This window comes from Hyla sarda, chromosome 5, assembly GCF_029499605.1.
Source record: "Hyla sarda isolate aHylSar1 chromosome 5, aHylSar1.hap1, whole genome shotgun sequence".
Taxonomy (NCBI): domain Eukaryota; kingdom Metazoa; phylum Chordata; class Amphibia; order Anura; family Hylidae; genus Hyla; species Hyla sarda.
In genome coordinates, this window is record NC_079193.1 from 301,898,581 (window position 1) to 301,922,105 (window position 23,525).

The 23,525-nt window shown below is 42.0% G+C and overlaps 1 protein-coding gene across 5 annotated transcripts in view; it reads left to right on the forward strand.

Moving 5' to 3' along the window:
• The window catches only part of SGK3 (serum/glucocorticoid regulated kinase family member 3), a 118,696-nt gene that overhangs the window by 52,484 nt on the left and 42,687 nt on the right, over positions 1-23,525 (forward strand). For 3 of the 5 annotated variants that reach the window (XR_008844257.1, XM_056522066.1, XM_056522065.1), the window contains exons 2-4: positions 14,156-14,346; positions 17,878-17,961; positions 20,115-20,187. Coding sequence is in view for 4 of the 5 variants with exons in the window: in XM_056522066.1 (XP_056378041.1) it covers positions 14,260-14,346; positions 17,878-17,961; positions 20,115-20,187 (244 nt within the window). In the remaining variant the exon portion in view is untranslated. Of the gene's footprint in view, positions 1-13,360; positions 13,399-13,781; positions 13,900-14,155; positions 14,347-17,877; positions 17,962-20,114; positions 20,188-23,525 lie in introns of those variants that run through there. The other 2 variants (XM_056522068.1, XM_056522067.1) reach the window with 2 other exon arrangements.

Sequence of the window (23,525 nt, forward strand, 5' to 3'; positions counted from 1 at the left end):
CTCGGCTTAAGACCCTGAAAGCATATCCATGTAATGTATTGTAAGTGTCTTTGTGCTTCCAGTGACAGATTTATATATTCAGGAAGTTACTGCAGGTTAAGTTACACTCTTTAACATTGAAAGGAAAAGTCACAGAATTATGGAAATCACAGGATTGGTAGACATGTTTAATGATATGCAAATTATGAGAAAATGTAACCATAATATTCAAAACATCTCAATTAATTCAGTATCGAGTATGAGCGCCACACTCAGAAATACACTCAATTATATGCAATGGCATGCTATCAATTAGGTTTTTAATGGTTTGTCTGAGGAATGTTCTGCCATGCTAAATGGACATGATGGGCACGCAGATCATCAGGATTTGCTGATGGCAGTACCCTTTGCAATTGCTCACCAATTACTTCCTAGATTCCAGAGATACTGCAGGCCATGGTAGCACATGCAGGCTGCTCACATTAGGCTACTGAGACACTAATGTCCCTAAATAGTCTGGGTTTGCCATGTGACCCTTAACAGTTTGGGTTTTCGTGACTTGGTGTACCTTCCATGCTGGTGACATGCATTCTGCCAAAATCTGTTCCTCACGCTTTTTCTATAGAAATGCAGGGTTGACTCTTGCATGTGTTTTAGTAGGTAAAAGAAAATAGGCTGCAGGATCTAACATGCTCAATTCATCTTCATATTGACCTCTGCCATGAGGGGAAAGTCGGGACATTTCGGTACTCGGTAGATAATCGAAATTGACAGGTTTGGCTGACTTTTGTCTCATGTGTTTGGGTTTACTTTGGTTTCTTTAGTGTGGTCGTGAAAAGGTTTTGGATTCACTTCTTTTAGAACTGAACCCAATTTAACCATTTTCACACATTTATATAATATTCCTCAAAGAACATATGCTGAACATTGAAGAACACTGTTCTTTTTTGCATATTGTCATGGGCCATTGCAGTCAGGAGAATCCCTTAAAGTGTACTTGTCATCAACAAAAACTTTTTATATAATGTAGATAATACCATTCTATGTATATTTGTAATATACATTGGTTAAAAATATGTATATTTTTGTCCCTGCAGCTTTTGTCTGTGTGTCTCTATGAGGAGACCAAATACAGGAAGTGAGGGTTTACAAGCAGGGTTCTGTGCAATGAGGCTCTATGACATGCTTCTGGCTCATACATCAGGATGATTGACAAGCCAGGAGTTTGCACAGAGCCCTGCTTGTCCCGCCCTCACTTCCTGTATTTGGTCTCCTCACAAAGACACACATGCAATAGCTACAGGGACAGCACTTTTTCACCCAAAAATATTAAAAAAAAATTTTAACCAATGTATATTACAAATATACATATCATGGTATTATCTACATTATGTAAAAAGTTTTTGTTGACGACAGGTACACTTTAATCACATAATTCAGTTTTCTTTTTGTTAATATGCGGCCTGTGATTTTTCTATTATAAACTGTATATAAGGGACATTTCGTGTTCATATCTCTTTACCGTAAACTATGGGCTGACCCGTTTGAGGGTGTGTTCAGTGCAGTGAATGTATAATCTTCCATTTATTTTAGGCATATTAAAATACCCTTTTGTACTCCTTCTGACAGCTATGTTATGCTTTGTTGCTTAAATGGCATCAGACATCATTCAAAGACAGACATTAATTTATTTATAAACAAAGCCTCTCTTCATAACAAATTGTGCGGATTCTTTGCCAAGAATCTACAAATTATTCAACATTAATCTGAGAACAGAGACGTGCTTGTGGACAGAGCAGAGTCAGCCAATGTGATTTACTTTTTGGAAAGGAAATTTATTTTATTTTAACATCTTGCTCCTTTTTTCCCTACTTTTTAAATAATATTTTTCCAAGACAATGGGAAATTTAAAAAACGTATTGTGAAAACATTGTATGAAGTTGTTTCCAACTTTCAGTAGGCTGCACATGATAACAATGTAACTGGGTTGCATGGAGAATTAGCAGTAGTATAAGCTATGTTAAGCTGCCATGGTTACTATCATGTTTATTGGAATGTATATGTCAAAATAGCAGAAGATGAAGTTGTGTATCAGGACTTTTCTAAGGAATCTGATACTGTGCCACACAAAAGGTTAGTACATAAAATGAGAATGCCGGGACTAGGGGAGGATATATGTAAATTACCAAAAGGCTCAGTGATAGGAAGCAAAGGGTGGGTATCAATGGAACTTGTTCTGGGGTACAAGTGGGATACCGCAGGGGTCACTACTGGGTCCACTACTTTAGTAAGGTGATCACCGCAGAGGAGGAAAACATAATATTACAGAGGGATCTGGGGAAGCTGGAGGCTTGGGCACAGACATGGCAAATTAAATTTAATGTGGATAAATGTAAGACACTTGAGCCGTAAAAACGAAGTGTTAAATTATGTGCTAAATAATAAGACATTAGGTAAAACTACTACCGAAAAGGACTTGAGGGTACTGGTGGACAGTAAACTCTACTTTAGTGATCAGTGCCAGTCAGCCGCTGCCTAGGCTAACAAAGTCATGGGATGTATCAAGAAAGGCATAGAGGCTTGTGACAGGGACATAGTTTTGCCTCTGTATAAATCATTAGTCAGACCACATATGGAGTATTGTGTCCAATTTTGACAACCTTTATATAAAGGACATGGCAGAACTGGAGAGGGTGCAAAGGAGGGCAACCAAGGTAATTAACGGTATAGGTGTATTAGATACCAAGACAGGTTATTAGGCTTTTGTTTTTTAGTTTGGAGAAAAGACATCTTCATGGTTATTTTATCACAATGTACAAATATATGAAGGGACAGTACAGTGATCTTTCTAGTGATCTTTTTATACCTAGGCCGGTAACCATGACAAGGGGATATCCTCTACATCTAAAGGAAAGAAGGTTCCACCATTATAACAGACAGGGATTCTTTACTGTAAGAGTAGTGAGACTGTGAAACTCTGCTGTCACATGATGATGTGATGACAAAATAAAGATCAAGGGGGGGGGGGGGGGGCTGGATGGTTTTTCTGGAAAAATATACTATTACAGGTAATGGATACTAGATTCATGGAGATAGTACATTGATCAAGGGATTAATTGTGATGGTCATATTGGAGTTGTGAAGGAATTTCTCCTCTATTGTTACTTTACAGGATAACTGAACAGGTATAATAAAAGGTGAAATGCTTAGTCATCCCAGAAATAGAACGGCTGTTCCTATAAAGGGACAATACACGTGACAATTGTAACATAATATACATGTTGAAATGCCCTTGTGGGCTTACCTAAATACGCCAGAAAACTAGGAAAGTAAAAATGAGAAAAAGTAAGCACAAAGCATGTATACAAAACTATGCAGAAAGCATGAAGAAAACCTAAAGATATGGATAAAAAATATAAGGAAACAAGCAAGACATTTTTTGAAGCTAAACATAAAGTCTCAGATGTAAAATGGTTAATCTTGGAAGAGGTAGAGGAACAAAATGATTTTTTTAGATTTGAAAATAGAGACATTAAGTCCAAATGGTCTAAATGACAAATGTAGGTACTTGTCTATTTGTAAGTGTAAGAATAGATGCTATTGTATGAAAAGAAGCTGCATTGTTTATTGCTGAAATTTCCATTTATGTACTGTGATCTGTATCTTTATTAAGATTTAACTATGGCAATGAAAGATTGAGGAGATAGTAACAAATCAAAGTAATAGAGAGGAAAAATACAGTATGTTTTAATATGTGTAGGGTTAACTTATCATTATTATAATTTTTATCTATATTCAAGTTTACAAAGAACTACAGATAGTCACCATGGGGGAGATTTATCAAAACCTGTCAAGAGGAAAAGTTGCTGAGTTGCCCATAGCAACCTATCGGATTACTTCTTTCATTATTCAGAGGCATTTTCAAAAATGAAAGAAGCGATCTGATTGGTTGCTATGGACAATGATGAGAGCTAAATCCATGTTACTGGAATGACTTAGCAGCTGACTTACCTCTTGGAAGGAGAATAAATGTTTCCACAAGGTTGAATAACATTGCAGCTTTTTTGTGGTTAAAAAGGTTGTCTGTGGGATAAAAATAAAAAAGGGGAGACAGACTGGGTAAAATATAATAGAAAAGTGTATTTTCTTGTGTCAAGATGGAGACCATGAAATAGAGATCAGTATGGACCTGGGCACCACTAGAATGCAAGGAGCTGGGGATCTGTGATATTATTTTTTAACCCAGTTTTCCATTTTGTTATATTTTTCCTGCCTGACACATTTTTGTTGTTTACTGTAGGGGCAGGGGTGTCTCTTACGCTATGTTCACATATTGGACTGTTCACAGACAGTGGAGCGCCAGCAGAACATGTCGGCGCTAGGCCTACTCGGAAATGCACATCTCATAGACGGCAATGCATTTCCTTGTGGAATTCACTAAAACAATGAATATATTCAATGTTTTTGTGGATGCCGGAATCAGAATTTCCACAGGAGATGTTGCTGCCATGGAAATTCTGTTTTTTAAACAGAGCAACATAATCCCAATGAAATTAATGGGACTCTGCTGCTGCAGAATGTCTGTGCAGAAGATTTATGCAGAATTCGGCATGGATATTCTTCCATGTGAACAAAGCCTTTTTAAGGCCAAAAGTAAAATGGCACACCCAGTTTTGCCAATTGGATAGTGCAGTGATGGAACTTTAAAAAAGTTCCTCCTTGCAGTTAGGAAACAGTGTAATAGGGGCTGAGTTCTTTCTTCGGTGTAGGACAACTGTCATCTATTGCATCCCTTGCTGGTTCAGAGTGTGATGCTGTAGTGCAATAAAAAATATGGAGTAATTATTCCAGACCCAGTACTGTAGCCAAATAGTTATTCCATATAGTGTACAAAAGATCAGCTTCATGAACTTCTGTTTGCAATGTTGAACCTAAAAGAAAGCAGCTTTTACCAAGATTAGGGCACCTATACATTGTAGAATTGGTATTGTACCCTACGATTTGTAAAGAGTACCCGTCATCAGAAAAACGTTTGATAATTTGTATATTAATATATTCCAAACAATTTCCAATTGCATGTATTAAAATTGCTTTTTTTATTTCTGTCTATTTTCAGTTTGAAAAAATGACCACTAGGGGTCTCCCTACATGTCCCAGCCGCAAGTCTCCCATAGAGTTCGGACTCATGCTGGCCTGGCATGAATCTGAACTATGTCAGTGCAGCCGGGACACTGTGAAGCACAGCGCAGCTCGCTGCCTGTCAATCAGACAAGCGGGAGCGAGCGCTGTGCCCGTAGCAGCTCCTGACATGGTTTGCCAGCTGGGGCATTATTTTTTTTTTGTAAAATTATGGACACCCACCATATTGTCCTCTGCAGGCAGCGCAGCTCGCATGGCAGGTTCTCGCTCTTACACTTCTCCTCCCTGTAAAGCACATGCAGTGGTAAACAAGCAGGAGGAGACCCCAGAGCAGCCTGCTGTGCCATAGGCTAAACATTTCTGTGCGCTCCCGACACTGAGCGCAGCAGAGATGAAGTGAGGGTGAAAGTGGTCCACTAGCAGGCTTCAGTGACATAGCACCTGCTGAGGCACACCCACATCCTCTTGCCGGCAGCTCACACTATGTGAGCAAGAAGAGAGGTAAGTAATAGAGCTTTTTAAAGTGTTAGTGGAAGGTAGTTTAGGTGAGTTTGTTTGATGACAGGTACTTTTAAATGATAAAGTCCCAGCTCTATGTGTTTTATACAGTTTGCAGTATTGTAAGCACCTAAAGGCTAATGATTGACAATAAACTTAAAACATATGCTGTAGAGCAAACATACTGTTAGGTGACAGAATGCTGACTTAGTTCTGCTTGGTTAAATCCCATGTCATGCTTCCTGATTCTCTTTTTACTTTCACATCCACAAATAAACTATTCTGTGCTAATGGGGAAGAACAAAAGAGTAGCATTCTGTGTACCTTCCAGTCGGATGGCCATTAATGTGGTTATTCACATCATGCTTTAAATACCTTAGTCCACTACACGAACACATTGTGTACCAGTGCTCAATTTTTCTGTGCAAAGTACACAGAGACTTTCCCATACAAGTAACTGAGAAAAACAGATTTATTATGAACAGAGTTGGTTCTTCAGTATTATTACTTCACCTAGTGAGTGATTTGCATGTGTTTCAAAAACCTGAATGGTCATGGCATCCATCCTGTACATATACTGCAAAATGCACTTGTCTATGAATCATACAGTATTTTAATATCTGTTAAAAAATGAATGTTTCAGCTTTTTTCATTTATATGTTCTTGATTTGTTTCTATAGGGGGTTGGTTTATACACGTATAAAAAAAATAAAATTTAAGTGCAGAGAAGAACTTATCTTAAATAAAGTGTCAATCACCGATGTAGAGGGAATAGAGTGACAATCCTAAATGCCACACAGAATTTTGCAAATTTGCACAATTTTAGTACACTGCTCAAAAAAATAAAGGGAACACTAAGTTAACACATCCTAGATCTGAATGAATGAACTAATCGTATGAAATACTTTTGTCTTTACATAGTTGAATGTGCTGACAACAAAATCACACAACATTATCAATCATATTGATCAACCCATGGAGGTCTGGATATGGAGTCAGACTCAAAATCAAAGTGGAAAACCACACTACAGGCTGATCCAACTTTGATGTAATGTCCTTAAAACAAGTCAAAATTAGGCTCAGAAGTGTGTGTGGCCTCCACGTGCCCGTCTGACCTCCCTACAACGCCTGGGCATGCTCCTGATGAGGTGGCGGATGGTCTCCTGAGGGATGTCCTCCCAGACCTGGACTAAAGCATCCGCCAACTCCTGGACAGTCTGTGGTGCAACTTGACGTTGGTGGATGGTGCAATGTCAGATGTGCTCAATCGGATTCAGGTCTAGGGCAGGCCAGTCCATAGCATCAATGCCTTCCTCTTGCAGGAGCTGCTGACACACTCCAGCCACATGAGGTCTAGCATTGTCTTGCATTAGAAGGAACCTAGGGCCAACCACACCAGCATATGGTCTCACAATGGGTCTGAGGAACTCATCTTTGTACCTAATGGCAGTCAGGCTACCTCTTGCAAGCACATGGAGGGCTGTGTGGCCCCCAAAGAAATGCCACCCCACACCATTACTGACCCACCCCCAAACTGGTCATGCTGGAGGATGTTGCAGGCAGCAGAACATTCTCCACATCGTCTCCAGACTCTGTCACATCTGTCACATGTGCTCAGTGTGAACCTGCTTTCATCTGTGAAGAGCACAGGGCACCAGTGGCAAATTTGCCAATCTTGATGTTCTCTGGCAAATGCCAAACGTCCTGCACTGTGTTGGGCTGTAAGCACAACCCCCACCTGTGGATGTGGGGCCCTCATGCCACCCTCAGGGAGTCTGTTTCTGATCATTTGAGTGGGCACATGCAAATTTGTGGCCTGCTGGAGGTCATTTTACAGGGCTCTGGCAGTGCTCCTCCTGCTCCTCCTTGCACAAAGGCGGAGGAAGCGGTCCTACTGCTAGGTTGTTGCCTTCCTACGGTCTCCTCCACATCTCCTGATGTACTGATCTGTCTCCTGGTAGCACCTCCATGCTCTGGACACTACGCTGACAGACACAGCAAACCTTCTTGCCACAGCTCGCATTGATGTGCCATCCTGGATGAGCTGCACTACCTGAGCCACTTGTGTGGGTTGTAGACTCCGTCTCATGCTACCACTAGAGTGAAAGCACCGCCAGCATTCAAAAGTGACCAAAACATCAGCCAGGAAACATAGGAACTGAGAAGTGGTCTGTGGTCACCACCTGCAGAACCACTCCTGTATTGGAGGTGTTTTGCTAATTGCCTATAATTTCCACGTGTTGTCTGTTCCATTTGCACAACATCATGTGGATTTCACAGAAGTGTGATTGACTTGGAGTTTCATTGTGTTGTTTAAGTGTTCCTTTTATTTTTTTGAGCAGTGTACAATCTCTCCTTTTTTGACATACACCATGTATGGCTGTAATAAAAAAAAAAAAAAAGTTTCATATTCTCCAAAAAAGATTTTTGATTCTGAAATTGCAAGTACCTCTAGTAGCAAGTTATATAAAGCAGTCACACCTGTTGTAAGATCCTTTTAAGGGGCTTGAATTTATGATATGGCCATATAGTATAATGTTTTTTTGTGGATTTTGTTTTTATTTATTTTTTATTCTTATCTTAAAGGGAAACTGACAGCTGGTTCACCCACACTAAACCTAATACACAGGGTTAAAGTGCGGGTGAACAAAAAAAAAATGATGTTCTACCAGGATCTGTGCCGCAATTCCAGAGATACACCTGGTATCAGCCTCCATTGCTAATATGTAAATAGTAAACAGTCCCATATGCCTGCCCACCTTGCGCTCACAAGAGCAAAGGGGGTCTCATGAATATTTTGGAGGTTGGCGGGCATATGGAGCAGAGTGGCTCCCACCTTCATTGTGCAAAGCTGTGGTGGACCACCAGTGTATGGCGGGACCACCGATGTAGCGGTGTGAGTGGTGGGATCAGATGGTATTAACCCCGGGGGCTGGATGGTAATAACCGCTAGTGTTCGTGACACCAGTGTGATTTCGGGTTCCAGAACACCACACGCCCGGATTCTCCACTATCCTAATTGCTAGAAGTGAAATGAGAGTCCACAACCAGTTATGGTCAAACGGAGGCTTTACTGAGTAGAAGACAGGTGTAATTATCTTCACAGCTAAGGCCAGAATTCCCAGAGAGGTGGCCAGGACCCAGAAGGACCTTGCAGCTTGCTGGACCAATATACTTGTAATTAACTTGACTTGAAATTAGACTTGACTATGTGCAGGACTTGACTAGTTTCAGTGACATAGACTGGAGACTCACTGGAATGACTGTAGCTTTTGGGGTCTTCCAGATGCTTAACACTTGCACTGAGATCTCTGGTACTTTTAGTCTCAGTATAGACTGATGCTTGCAGCAGCAGAGCTGGTAGCAAAGAGACAGAATTGTAATGGCCGCCCCTTTATATAGTGGGGGGGGGGGGGGGCTGGACTAAAGACCACTGGACAAGCTGCGGGTCATAGGTTAAGCTGGTGATCTCTGGGAGAACATGTGACAACAAATCATGTGACTGCATATCATAACATGTGACAGACTTACACAGGTCCTTGGGACCTTCCACAGGTCCTTTATACTACCTATACATAGGGATCCTGTCTAGGCATTAAAGTGATATACACATTTATAAAACCAACAGGGGAGACCTTACAGGGGAGCTCAACCTGACAAGGACTAGCTATAGTGCAGGACCATGTCTTGTACTGGGACATCACACATATTAGCAATGGAGGCTAATACCGGGTGTATCTCTGGAAGAGTGGCACCGATCTGAGTAAGTGAAAGATCACAGTTTCCCTTTAAAAAGGAGGAGAATCAAGGAGGATTTGCACATTTGTTCTTGCATCTGGAATAGGGGAGGCAAACATTCAGATTGTTCAATTTTGCTCCCAGCAGCCAACTTCAGTGTATAATACAGGTACAGCCTCATTTAAAGTAAACCTTAGCAAAGTAGCCTCTCTGATGCGCAGAATAGAATTGAGAACCCTAGATTAGAAAATGTATAGAAAAAAACAAACCCATAACAATCAGTCAGTTCGCTTAATAATTTTCACCTATATAGGGGATACACTTCCTTTAGGAAAATGTCTTATTTCCCTCAATGCAAGTCTATGGGAAGGTGTGTGATGGCCGTCATGCCCCCTCCCATAGACTTGCACTGAGGGGGCTGTGCGTGACGTCACGATACTCCGGCCCCGTGGTCGTCACACTTCACACTAAGAGCCTCCAGCGCTGCAGAGAGCTCACAAAGGTCTGTCCGCAAAGACAGATTGTGGGGATCCCAAGCGGCAGGACCCCCGCGATCATACATCTTATCCCCTATCCTTTGGATAGGGGATAAGATGTATTAGGGCCGGAGTACCCCTTTAAGCTGGTGATCTGTTTTGAAACCAGCAGTTCAGGCACATGCATTACAATAGCCAAATGGATGTAGGGAATTGGTGTCTGGAGGTGGCTTGTTGACTTCTATAAGACAAGTTCTGTTGTCTGTACAGAGGATGCGACCATCACCTATTGTCAATGGTGAATCTGGTATAGTCAGTCTCCAGCTATATAATAGAGATATTATCATTATGGGCAGGATAACAATAAGAAGAAACAAGATGAGACTTGATCTCTACAAAACAGGATATGCCAACCTATTGTGAGATTTTACGGCCATTATGAGAACTTCAATATTTGGAGATTTTTTTTTTTTTCCGTATAGATAGTAAATTAAATAGAGAGAACAAAAAAACACCACTATAGATGTTTTATAAAATATATTTAATATATATATTATAAATGTATATATTAATATAATATAAAATATATTAGAAAAACTGTAAAAATCCTATAAATAAACAGATATATATTCCACTGATAGTACTGTATCCGTACCGTATTCTTGTAGGTCTCCCAGTATTTTGTAGAACAATGGATAGCACAAAGGGAACCTTTTAAAATAAATTTTATTATTTTCACATAACACTCGTGGTAGTAATAAATATATATTAAACATAAAAACTTAATTCAGACATAAGGTCATTTCTGACAATACATGAAATAATAGCTGACTTATTTTATCTACAGTAGACAAGTCCATACTTAAAGTAAAATACGAACAAGGCTCACTTACTACCATTGCATTAAGGTACAAAATTTGCATTAGGACACCAAAATATGTCAGATGTTTACCTTTGGGTGCTGTTCATCAGTGCAAAGTGCAGTGTTAATACGTAACCCCCCCCCCCCCCCTACCCTTATGTATACATTACTAATGCGTTCTGGTGAACTGCAGATTTGTTGACCTAAAGACAGATAATATGAGTGTAGCATGTTACGCATCAGTTACAGTCATGGCTGTAAATGTTGGCACCCCTGAAATTTTTCAAGAAAATTAAGTATTTCTCACAGAAAAGGATTGCAGTAACACATGTTTTGCTATACACATGTTTATTCCCTTTGTGTGTATTGGAACGAAACCAAAAAAGGAGGGAAAAAAAGCAAATTGGACATAATGTCACACCAAACTCCAAAAATGGTCTGGACAAAATTATTGGCACCCTTTCAAAATTGTGGAAAAATAAGATTGTTTCAAGCATGTGATGCTCCTTTAAACTCACCTGGGGCAAGTAACAGGTGTGGGCAATATAAAAATCACACCTGAAAGCAGATAAAAGGAGAGAAGTTCACTTAGTCTTTACATTGTGTGTCTGTGTGTGCCACGCTAAGCATGGACAACAGAAAGAGAAGAGAACTGTCTGAGGACTTGAGAACCAAAATTGTGGGAAAATATCAACAATTTGAAGGTTACAAGTCCATCTCCAGAGATCTAAACCAAAAAAGGGAGAAAAAAAGCAAATTTGGACAAAGGCAAATCTAGATTTGCCTTTGTCCAGAATGCGCAACATTATCAAGAAATTTGCAACCCATGGCACTGTAGCTAATCTCCCTGGACGTGGACGGAAGAGCAAAATTGATGAAAGGTGTCAACACATGATAGTCTGGATGGGGGATAAGCAGCCCCAAACAAGTTCCAAAGATATTCAAGCTATCCTGCAGGCTCAGGGAGCATCCATGTCAGCGCGAAAGATCTGTCGACATTTAAATGAAATGAAACGCTATGGCAGGAGACCCTGGAGGACCCCACTGCTGACACAGAAACATAGAAAAGCAAGACTACATTTTGCCAAAATGAACTTGAATAAGCCAAAATCCTTCTGGGAAAATGTCTTGTGGACAGATGAGACCAAAATAGAGCTTTTTGGTAAAGCACATCATTCTACTGTTTACTAAAAATGGAATGAGGCATACAAAGACAAGAACACAGTACCTACAGAGAAATATGGTGGAGGTCAATGATGTTTTGGGTTGTTTTGCTGCCTCTGGCACTGGGTGCCTTGAATGTGTACAAGGCATCATGAAATCTGAGGATTTGCAAAGGAAGAGTGGTCCAACATTCCGGCTGAGAGGTGTAAGAAGCTTAATCATGGTTACAGGAAGCGACTGATTTCAGTAATTTTTTCCAAAGGGGGTGCAATCAAATATTAAGTTAGGGGTGCCAATAATTTTGTCCAGACCATTTTTGGAGTTTGGTGTGACATTATGTCCAATTTGCTTTTTTTTCCTCCCTTTTTTGGTTTTAGTTACAATACACACAAAGGGAATAAACATGTGTATAGCAAAACATGTGTTACTGGAATCCTTTTCTATGAAAAAAACTTCATTTTCTAGAAAAAATTCAGGGGTGCCAACATTTATGGCCATGACTGTATGTATATAGTTTTATTTAATTTTGTTTCATTTAAGTTTATCTAACTTAGCCATTATTGCTTCCTATTATTTCATAGAGCAGCAGCCATCAAATACTATAAGCAAAATAAACATTTATCAGAGATACAACATCAGTGAGTTGGCCATAAAATAAAAAAATATATAATAATAAAAAAAGGTAGTTACATTGGTTGTCACTTTTAAAATAACTGTTCAGAACCAAATAAAAAGTTTAACCATGTAACACTTTGTCCCTGTTTTTTTAAGCCAATTTAAATATGTAACAAATATTACTGCATATCCTGTTATCACAAATAAAAAGGTTAAATGCATGAGGGAGGCTGGAAGGGCAGCTGCAGTATAACACGTGGCAGTCTCTAGTAAGTAGTAAGATGCTTTCACCCAGGTCAGGTGTGCTGCAGATTAACCAGAGTGGATTTGTGTGCTGAACCTTCACAGTACCAGAAAATGCACAATGAAATCTGCTATTAAAGCTGCATGATTAGCTGCTGTGAATTTGGCTCTGGAAAATATGCTTCATTTTAGCCTTTTATGAAAGCCCCTGTACTCTCTCTCACCCCAGTGCTGGATTCGTAACTTAGACTGCTCAGCACATCTCTTTAATGTCCTCGATGCTGCTGCTGCTTCTGAAGGTGTGCTGTAGAGACAGAAACGGAAGAGCAGGATCCCCTCTTTTGTGTGTGTGCGTAGAGGCTAGTCTCTATACATTCTGTAGCTAAGCGTAGAGAAGACTAAAGGTTGCATATAGAGGGGTTAACTAGTAAAAATGACAGAAACAAGACATATAGTGGGAGATTTATCAAAATCTGTGTAGAGGAAGAGTGGTGCATTCGCCTAGAGCAACCAATCAGATTGTTTGTTTCTTTCATTTTTACAGGCCTGTGAAAAATGAAGCAATCTGATTGGTTGCTATGGGCAAATACTTAACAGCTTATTCTTAAGTCACCTGAAAACACAGCTACACAGACCACTGCCACATTTGCTGTTTATGGGAGCTGCTGGAACTGGTTGAACTCTGTATATTGGCTATACCCTGTACCCTTAAAGGGGTACTCCGGTGCTTACACATCTTATCCCCTTCCCAAAGGATAGGGGATAAGATGCTTGATCGCGGGAGTCCCGCAGCTGGGGCCGCCCGGGATCATGCACGCGGCACCCCATTTGTAATCAGTCCCCGGAGCGTGTTCACTCCGGGTCTGATTACGGTCGACCGCAGGGCCGGCGGTGTGTGACGTCACGCCCCCGCATGACATCACGTTCCGCCCCTCAATGCAAGCCTACGGGAGGGGGCGTGCATGATCCCGGGCGTCCCCAGCTGCGGGACTCCCGTGATCAGGCATCTTATCCCCTATCCTTTGGATAGGGGATAAGGTGTGTAAGCACCGGAGTACCCCTTTAATAGATAAGCGTCAGAGGCTAGAATATCTCTTAGGGCCAGATATCAGAAGAGTCTGGCAGTGGCTTAATTCACTCTCCCAATTGAAAGCACATGAACGCTCTGCCAAGCCAAGTATGCATGTATGTGGTAGAATTGAGAAGTTCAGCTGTTGGTGATCATTTAGCCATTATCTATGGAAGATGTATGGTCTCCTTTTGTTTTTTGTTTCTTTCATAATAAAGTCAGCTGTTATAAAGCCATACCTAGCATTCCATTATTAAACAAATTTGACAAATGGTTGAGAGCCCTAGGTGAGCTCTAACAGGACAAATAGGGGTTAACATGTAGTCCTTGAAGCCCCGCAGATAAGTAACCACTGTTTATTTTCTTTTACAGTTTTCAAGATGGACAGAATAGGACCTTAAACTCTGGAGTTTATGACTTGTCAAACATATGTATATTGAATAAACCAACAAACTGTAAGTCTTTGTACAAGGCTGATGGAAACAATGGATCAGAAGATAAACTGTCCTAGCGTACGCATTCCCAGCTATGATGAGCATCGGGAGAAGAAGAAAAGATTTACGGTGAGTACAAGTCTATTGCAATCGATCAAAAAAGATTGCAATGAAATTCCTCTTCTGTTGTGATGGCCAGCTGCTTCTTCTAAGCCTCTGTTTACACATTGCTTTTAATTAGCAGTAATGCTTCACAGTACTGCCAGAATTTTACCAATATTTTCCAAAATCATGGTATAAATTTCACAATTTTAAAGCAATTTCAGAAAATAGCAATAAAATTGCAGCAGTACCACTAAATAAACCCCATAGGGGAGATTTATCAAAACCTGTTTAAAGGAAAGGTTGCTGAGTTGCCCATAGCAACCAATCCGTTGGCTTCTTTCATTTTTCAGAGGCCTTTTCAAAAATGAAAGAAGCAATCTGATATGTTGCTATGGGCATCTCAGCAACTTTTCCTCTGGACAGATTTTGATAAATCTCTCCCCCATGTGTGAACACGGCCTAAAGTGACTTAAACATTGTATTTCACTTCATCATGCAGAAAACCTATTTAGGTAAAGTGTAAATCTGTATAAATTAGGGGTATAAATACCAGAACATATAAAATCCCTCATAACAACTATTTAGCCTACAGGTCACTGATTTAAAGTGTTCCTCTCATTAGCAAACACTTTTTTTTACAATGTAGATAATGCCATTATATGTATATTTGTAATATACATTGGTTAAAAAATGTGTATATTTTTGGGTGAAAAGATGCTGTATCTGCAGCTATTGCCTGTTTCTCCATCAGTAGACCAAATACAGGAAGTGAGGGCAGGACAAGCAGTGCTCTGCGCAGGCTCCTGGCTTGTCAATCATCCTGCTGTGAGTCGAGAGAGTGTCACAGAGCCTCACTGCAGAGCCCTGCTTTTCCTCAGTGCACAGAGCCCTGCTTTTCCTCAGTGCACAGAGCCCTGCTTTTCCTCAGTGCACAGAGCCCTGCTTTTCCTCAGTGCACAGAGCCCTGCTTTTCCTCAGTGCACAGAGCCCTGCTTTTCCTCAGTGCACAGAGCCCTGCTTTTCCTCAGTGCACAGAGCCCTGCTTTTCCTCAGTGCGCAGAGCCCTGCTTTTCCTCAGTGCGCAGAGCCCTGCTTTTACTCAGTGCGCAGAGCCCTGCTTTTCCTCAGTGCGCAGAGCCCTGCTTTTCCTCAGTGCGCAGAGCCCTGCTTGTCCTCAGTGCGCAGAGCCCTGCTTGTCCTCAGTGCGCAGAGCCCTGCTTGTCCTCAGTGCGCAGAGCCCTGCTTGTCCTCAGTGCGCAGAGCCCTGCTTGTCCTCAGTGCGCAGAGCCCTGCTTGTCCTCAGTGCGCAGAGCCCTGCTTGTCCTCAGTGCGCAGAGCCCTGCTTGTCCTCAGTGCGCAGAGCCCTGCTTGTCCTCAGTGCGCAGAGCCCTGCTTGTCCTCAGTGCGCAGAGCCCTGCTTGTCCTCAGTGCGCAGAGCCCTGCTTGTCCTCAGTGCGCAGAGCCCTGCTTGTCCTCAGTGCGCAGAGCCCTGCTTGTCCTCATTGCACAGAGCCTTTCTTGTCCTCAGTGCCCAGAGCTCTGCTTGTCCTCAGTGCCCTGTTTGTTCTCAGTGCACAGAGCCCTGCTTGTCCTCAGTGCACAGAGCCCTGCTTGTCCTCAGTGCACAGAGCCCTGCTTGTCCTCAGTGTACAGAGCCCTGCTTGTCCTCAGTGTACAGGGCGGGACAAGCAGGGCTCTGTGCAGGCTACTGGCTTGTCAATCATCCTGCTGTGTGAGTCGAGAGAGTGTCGCAGAGCCTCACTGCAGAGCCCTGCTTTTCCTCAGTGTAGAGAGCCCTGCTTTTCCTCAGTGTAGAGAGCCCTGCTTTTCCTCAGTGTAGAGAGCCCTGCTTTTCCTCAGTGTACAGACAGAGCCCTGCTTTTCCTCAGTGCCCTGCTTGTCCTCAGTGCACAGAGCCCTGCTTGTCGTCGCTGCACAGAGCCTTGCTTGTCGTCGCTGCACAGAGCCCTGCTTGTCGTCGCTGCACAGAGCCCTGCTTGTCCACCCACACTTTCTGTATTTTGTCTCCACACAATGGTAATAGCTGCAGGGACAAAAATGTGTGTGTGTGTGTGTGTGTGTGTGTGTGTGTGTATATATATATATATTACAAATATACACATTTTTTTTCTACATTGTATAAAAAGTTTTTGCTAATGACAGGTACACTTTAAAGTTTTGCTGTCATTAGAAGAAATATTAACATATTGTAGAAATGTGAAAAATTTACACTGGTCGGGGTCTGAATGTTCAGACCCTGACTAATCTTTACAACAAGCTGGGAGAAGCGCACAGTTATGCACTTTACTCTCCAGCACGCTTCCTTTTCCATTTCACTGCACGAGACAAGCTCCATAGACTTATAATAAGTTCTTCTTGTGCAAGGATTGCAGTAATCAGGGTAGTAAAGCACATATTGGCGCATTTCTCCTTGCTTGTTTTAGAAATTGTGGGGAGCAGAACAGCCAGACCCCCAACCGATCAAAACTTTTCACATGTCACTGCTGTGACACATCAAATGTTTTTTTTTTTTTATTTTTTTTTTATTTTTTTTTTTTTAGTGACAGAAAGGCTTAAAGTAGTAACCAAACTATAACATGCTACTTGTATGTAACAATAAACAAGTGCATACACAGCTCACCAGTCCGGCACTGCTATCTGGTCCCTCCATTTACTTACTCTGATTGGGTAGACCGCATTATCAGGGTAATTAAACAGACTGATCAGGGTGGACCATAGTGCTGGTGGAGGACTAGGTGAGAAGAGTTTGCTCTACTTAATTTTTTACTTTTCAGTAAGTAGCCTGCAGTAGTTTGGTTGCTAATTCGGTCAGAATACGCCATTAGGTGTATATTCATGTGCAGCACATTCATTTCTGTGACTGCCCCATTCATGCTGCAAAAATAATCCTACTTAAATTAATGGCATTGATTTTCAATTGCTAAGATTTCTGCAACAAAGCAGTGTGAACATCCCCTAAAATAATGGCCTTATACATTTATACAGTCAGAAAACACTTACTGAGTAAGGATGTGGTACATTTCTAGGCCATTACATCACATGCCAAAGACAACTTTTTATCCCACCTGATATATTCAGGAATGACAAGAACATTCCTACTCCACCCTCAGTATTACTATAAGCTGAGGTTTGTATTCTGTGCATGTAGGCAGTCTCTGTGGCTCCATTCGCCTCGTACTATAGTTGAGGCATCATGTGATTCAGTGACACACTGACACTTCCATTGTTATTGCTGCATGGATCTACGTAGAATCCTTATTTGTATGCACAGAAGGTAAATGTATTTCATGTTTAAAAATTGTAATTGTAAAATCATCCAACATGTTCCTCTGAATTGTAAGGAATGGCTAAATGGAACAGGCTGGATGAGGATTTTTTCTTTATCTTAAATATAAAAAAAAACTCTGGATCTTTAGCATATCTGCACTAATTTTATTACACAATGGAAATCTTTACAAAGCCAGTAAATGACTTAGAATCAATAAACAATGGACCCCTCTTCCACAGTACTCAGTAGATGTTTACCTTTGACAGGTTTACAAAGTTATGGTTTCTGTGGGAAGAAATGAGTGGTTTGTCTTCAGACGTTACGCAGAGTTTGATAAACTGTATAATACGGTAAGTGTGAAATAGTTATTTCCTACGTTCAATGAGAATTGCATTTAAAGTACAGTATCAAAAAGGGATTGTAGGACAAATCCAGACTACATGTCTTTTTATTAAGGCATATTGGCTATGTGGATGCCACTTTGGTCACGCCAATAAAGAGGTTTAATGATAAGTGGCAGTCCAACCTCTGGGATCCCAAATGATGATCTCAGTTTAAAGTAAACATAACACCTTTTAGACTGTCCTGTTGCAGATTTTTCTCTGCACTGTGGCACTTGACTACCACACAGCCCAACTGAAGTCGATGATGCGAACTACAGTTTCCTGCATAGCTGTGTTGCCAGGAACACTCAAGTGTAGTATACAGTGCTATAACAGCGCTGTGTCTCCTTTATTCTCAGTATCAAAAGGGGTGCCAGAGGTTAGACCCCCACTATTTATAAGTGATGGTATATCCAGGGCACAAGTCCTGCAGGAGTGCATGGGAGTTCCTGCACTTTTTCCACAGCAAAAACACCATTCCCATTAGCAGGAGTCCAGCAGGACCAGCCCCTGACTGGAAATCTTGGGTTAGTTCCCACACTTTTTTTTCCCCAGGACTTGACCCAAGGGTATATCCTTGTTATACAGTATGTCATCACTTTATAATATGGGAAAATCCCTTATTTGGCATGTAGTGCGGCATTTCCTCTGTAGCGTCCACCATACACTGGCAATGGCTGTGGATCCCTGGGAGTACGAGAGCTGGCTTTGCTTCTGTTTAAGAAGGTAATATACACAAACATCATCAGCTTTAAGATTAAAATAATCTGCCTAATATTGTGGAGGTCCACCTTATTCCAATGCGTTTTCAAAAAAAGTGTCGTATAGTATCTGGCATCAAGAGGTTATCAGCAGATTCTTTAGGGTAGGGTCACATGTAGCTTACACGCAACATATTTTATGCTGTGTATTTCAGTGCTAGCAAAGTCTTTGGGTGTTTATTATTGCTCCCATAGACTTTGCTTACACAGAAATACACAGCGTCAAATGTGCAGCATATAAGCTAAATGTGACCCTACCCTTAAAGAGGTACTCCGGCCCTAGACATCTTATCCCCTATCCAAAGGATAGTGGATAAGATGTCTGATCGCGGGGGTCCTGCCGCTGGGGACCCCCACAATCTTTTATGCAGCACCCACCTGTCTCAGCTGCACAAAGCGATGATCGCTCAGTGTCTGAAGACTCACGACCCCGGGGCCGGAGTATCATGTCAAGACTCCGCCCCCTTGTGACATCACGCCCCACCCCCTCAATGCAAGCTTATAGGAGGGGGCATGACGGCCTATTGAAATTAGTGCTCTTCTCTCTTCTATGGGATTAAACAAGATAACAAAATGGATTAGCCTTCACTCTCTGCCTGCAGTAATGAGCCTTGGGTTTCCTTTTGCCAGTTTCCTGCTTGTCCTTTCATGGACTACTTCTGGTAGGCACTAACCACTACATACCAGGTGTACCACACAAGACCTGCCATTATGGATACTCTGGCACAGTCCTCTAGCCATCACAATTTGGCCCATGTCAAAGGCACTTAGATTCTTAAGCTTGCCTGCTTTTCCCACTTCCAGCACATCAACTTCAAGAACTCGCTGTTCATTTGCTGTGTTATACATATGAACCCTTGACAGTAGCTATTTTAACAAGACAATGAAAACTAGTCACTTCAATTGTTGGTGGTTTTAAGATTATGGTTAATTGATTTATTTTATACTTCACTTTAGGGGTGGTTAGATCTCCCTATAAAATTTAGATATCAGCAATATACACTTCCAATAAACAACACGGATCTAACTTGACTAGTGGAAACCGGATGGTTACTTTAAGGCCAAAGCTTATATCTATGGAAAACTTTTCAGTGATGTTTGACACCCCTCTTACATGTGCCACCCTATTCTATTCCTGTGTGTGGCTTGTGCAATAACATCTTGCAATCTAATTTCCTCTAAATGTTTTTAAAGAATAAAACCTCTTTAAGGCAGTTACGTATTTCTTAGTCCAGTAATCTCATGTCGTACGTTTTATGTAAACAGATGATCAAATGTATTAACTTAACAAGCACAGAGCCAAATATAGATCTGAGCTTATCTCTGTAACTATCCTCATATCTTTTATTACTCTCTCAGCTTAGAAAACAATTTCCAGCTATAAACTTAAAAATACCTGCCAAGAGGATCTTTGGAGATAACTTTGATCCAGGCAAGTATAATGTTTGTTTTATGAGCTTTTTAGTTTCTTTTATACAATAAAACCTTGTATGTATATACGATATACACTTCTCAAAAAAAATAAAGGGAACACGAAGATAACACATCTTAGATCTGAATGAATGAACTAATCGTATGAAATACTTTCATCTTTACATAGTTGAATGTGCTGACAACAAAATCACACAAAAATTATCAATGAAAATCATATTTATAAACCCATGGAGGTCTGGATATGGAGTCACATTCAAAATCAAAGTGGTAATGTCCTTAAAATAAGTCAAAATGAGGCTCAGTAGTGTGTATGGCCTCCACGTGCCCGTATGACCTCCCTACAACGCCTGGGCGGGCTCCTGATGAGGTTGCGCATGGTCTCCTGAGGGATGTCCTCCCAGTCCTGGACTAAAGCATTCCTCAACTCCTGGACAGTCTGTGGTGCAACGTGACGTTGGTGGATGGAGCGAGACATGACGTCCCAGATGTGCTCAATCGGATTCAGGTCTGGAGAATGGGCAGACCAGTCCATAGCATCAATGCCTTCCTCTTGCAGGAACTGCTGACACTCTGCAGCCACATGAGGTCTAGCATTGTCTTGCATTAGGAGGAACCCAGGGCCAAGCACATCAGCATATGGTCTCACAAAGGGTCTGAGGATCTCATCTTGGTACCTAATGGCAGTCAGGCTACCTCTGGTAAGCACAACCCCCACCTGTGGATGTCGGGCCCTCATACCACCCTCATGGACTCACCATCTGAGTGGACACATGCACATCTGTGGCCTGCTGGAGGTCATTTTGCAAGGCTCTGGCAGTGTTCCTCCAGCTCCTCCTTGCACAAAGGCGGAGGTAGCGGTCCTGCTACTGGGTTGTTGGCCTCCTCCACGTCTCCTGATGTACTGGCCTTTCTTCTGGTAGCGCCTCCATGCTCTGGACACTACGCTGACAGACACAGCAAACCTTCTTGCCACAGCTCGCATTGATGTGCCATCTTGGATGAGCTGCACTACCTGAGCCACTTGTGTGGGTTGTAGACTCCGTCTCATGCTACCACTAGAGCAGTGGTTCTTAACCTTGTTGGAGGTACTGAACCCCACCAGTTTCATATGCGCAGTCGCCGAACCCCTCTTAATTGGAAAAATAAAATAGGATTTTTTCAAATTCAAAACATAGGAGGTATATATTTAAGTATCGCGAGAGGGGTTCCACCACATCAGCCCAACAAAAAAGACCCCAGGAACCCCACTCCCACACCATACCTGAGGTTAGACCAGAGGGAAAGTCAGGGGGATACAGAAAGGACCTCATAGGCGATAACAGAGAAAGCAAACTACATTTCCTGCAGCATTAACCCCACACATACCTAGAAAAGGACATAGGACCTAGCAAAGGAGGCGAGGCAATGTCAGGAGGAGGGATACACCACAGAAGAGTATTCGGATGTATGGGGGCTAAACACAACTTCTCTAGCTCCATCCAGCGACTATATACGCATGATAAGTAGACCAAGCCACCAGGTGTCACAAATGGGCTGCCCAATAATATTTGGTAACATCAGGGACCGCCAGACGCCACCATGGACCGGCTGACCATCATAACCGACATCGAGAGACGATGACACTTCCCGTCCCAAATAAAAAGGAAGATAGCCGATTGAAAAGAGCGAAGAGCAAAGAGTTGGACACGTGCAGGTAGCGTTTCAAAATAATAAAGCAATTTAGGGACAATTGTCATTTTAACCACCGCTATACGGCCAAAAAAACTAAATATATTGCGACCACCATTTCTCCATAAGGGCTCTAAGCTCACGAAAAAGAGGGTGGAAAATAGTAGAGTAAAGAGAAGAATAGGGAGGGGTAAGATAGACATCCAGGTAATTAATATCAGCGGGAGACCATTTGAAAGAAATATTAGCATGCAGGAGATTAGAAAGGGGCAAGGGAAGGTTAAGAGGGAGTGCTTCAGATTTAGATAGGTTGACCTTATAGCCAGAGGCCACCCCATAGCCATGCAGGACCTGATATAGGCAAGGAAGAGAAAGTAAAGGATGGGAGAGGGTAAGTAGAACATCATCTGCAAACAAACAAATCTTAAATTCCCTATCGTGAAGGGTTATTCCAGTATTGTCCGGGTCCCTCCGAATCATAGCAGCATGGGGCTTAATACATAATGCAAAAATCAGTAGGGACAGCGGACACCCCTGGTGAATACCATTAAATAAAGGGAAGGTCAGAGAAGGAGCATGTGGAAGTTTAATAGAGGCAGTAGGGGAAGAGTAAAGACCTCGCAGTGCAGTAAGGAAGTTACCAGTGATACCAAACTTCTACAAAGTATCAAAAAGAAATGGCCACCCCAGCCTATCAAAGGCCTTTTCTGAATCAAGGCTAAGAATCAAAGCCTGTTCAGATCTCCGATTGATCAAGTCAACAAAATACACTACCCTTCTAGTATTATTACCCCCCCCCCCCCCCCAGCACCTTAGAGAATAACTTCAAATCAGAATGAAGAAGGGCAATGGGTCTGTAACTGGAGCAATCATGGGGGTCCTTACCGGGTTTAGATATCAAGGTGATCAAAGAGTGTAGAAAGGATTGTGGGATCTCCTCACCCCACATAAGAGTTAAAAAAGAGAAACAAGCCTAGGCAGGAGGACAGAATAGTAGGTCTTATAGTACAAATAAGTGAAACTGTCTAGGCCGGGAGAGCGACCCGCAGGAAGAGACATGAGAACATCCTGAAGCCCCTCATGGGTGATAGGAGCATTCAAAACGGCATGATCAGCTTCCGACAAGCTCGGCAGGTCGCATTGAGAGAGATAGGAGTCAAGTTCCGCAGCACGCTCAACCGGATCAGACTGAAGCTGAGAAGGGAGGGAGTAAAGGTCAGAGCAATAACGAACAAAGAGACTGGAAATATCGGCAGGATGATAGTGAAGAACACCCGAGGAATCCTTCAAGGCTGAAGGGGATTGAGCAGCTTTACAGACCCTCAGGCACATGGCCAACATAGTATGCGCCTTATTTCCCTTCTCGTAAAATCTCAGCTTGGCATATAATAACTGATGCTCAACTTTACAAAGAGCGAGATCTGCCAATTAGGCCCGAGCAGCCACAAAGCGCCTGAGGATTGAGAGAGAAGAAGAAGACAGTAAAAGAGCCTCTAAATTAGCAATGTAATCTCTAATCTCCCGAGAGCGAGCCAGGGAATCCTTTTTCAAACGGGAACTAAGGGCAATACAATGTCCCCGGAGAACAGATTTATGAGCTTTCTAGAGGAAAGCCTGAGAGGGGTCTGTCGGGTGATTAATGCGTCAAAGATCATATAACGACGAAGC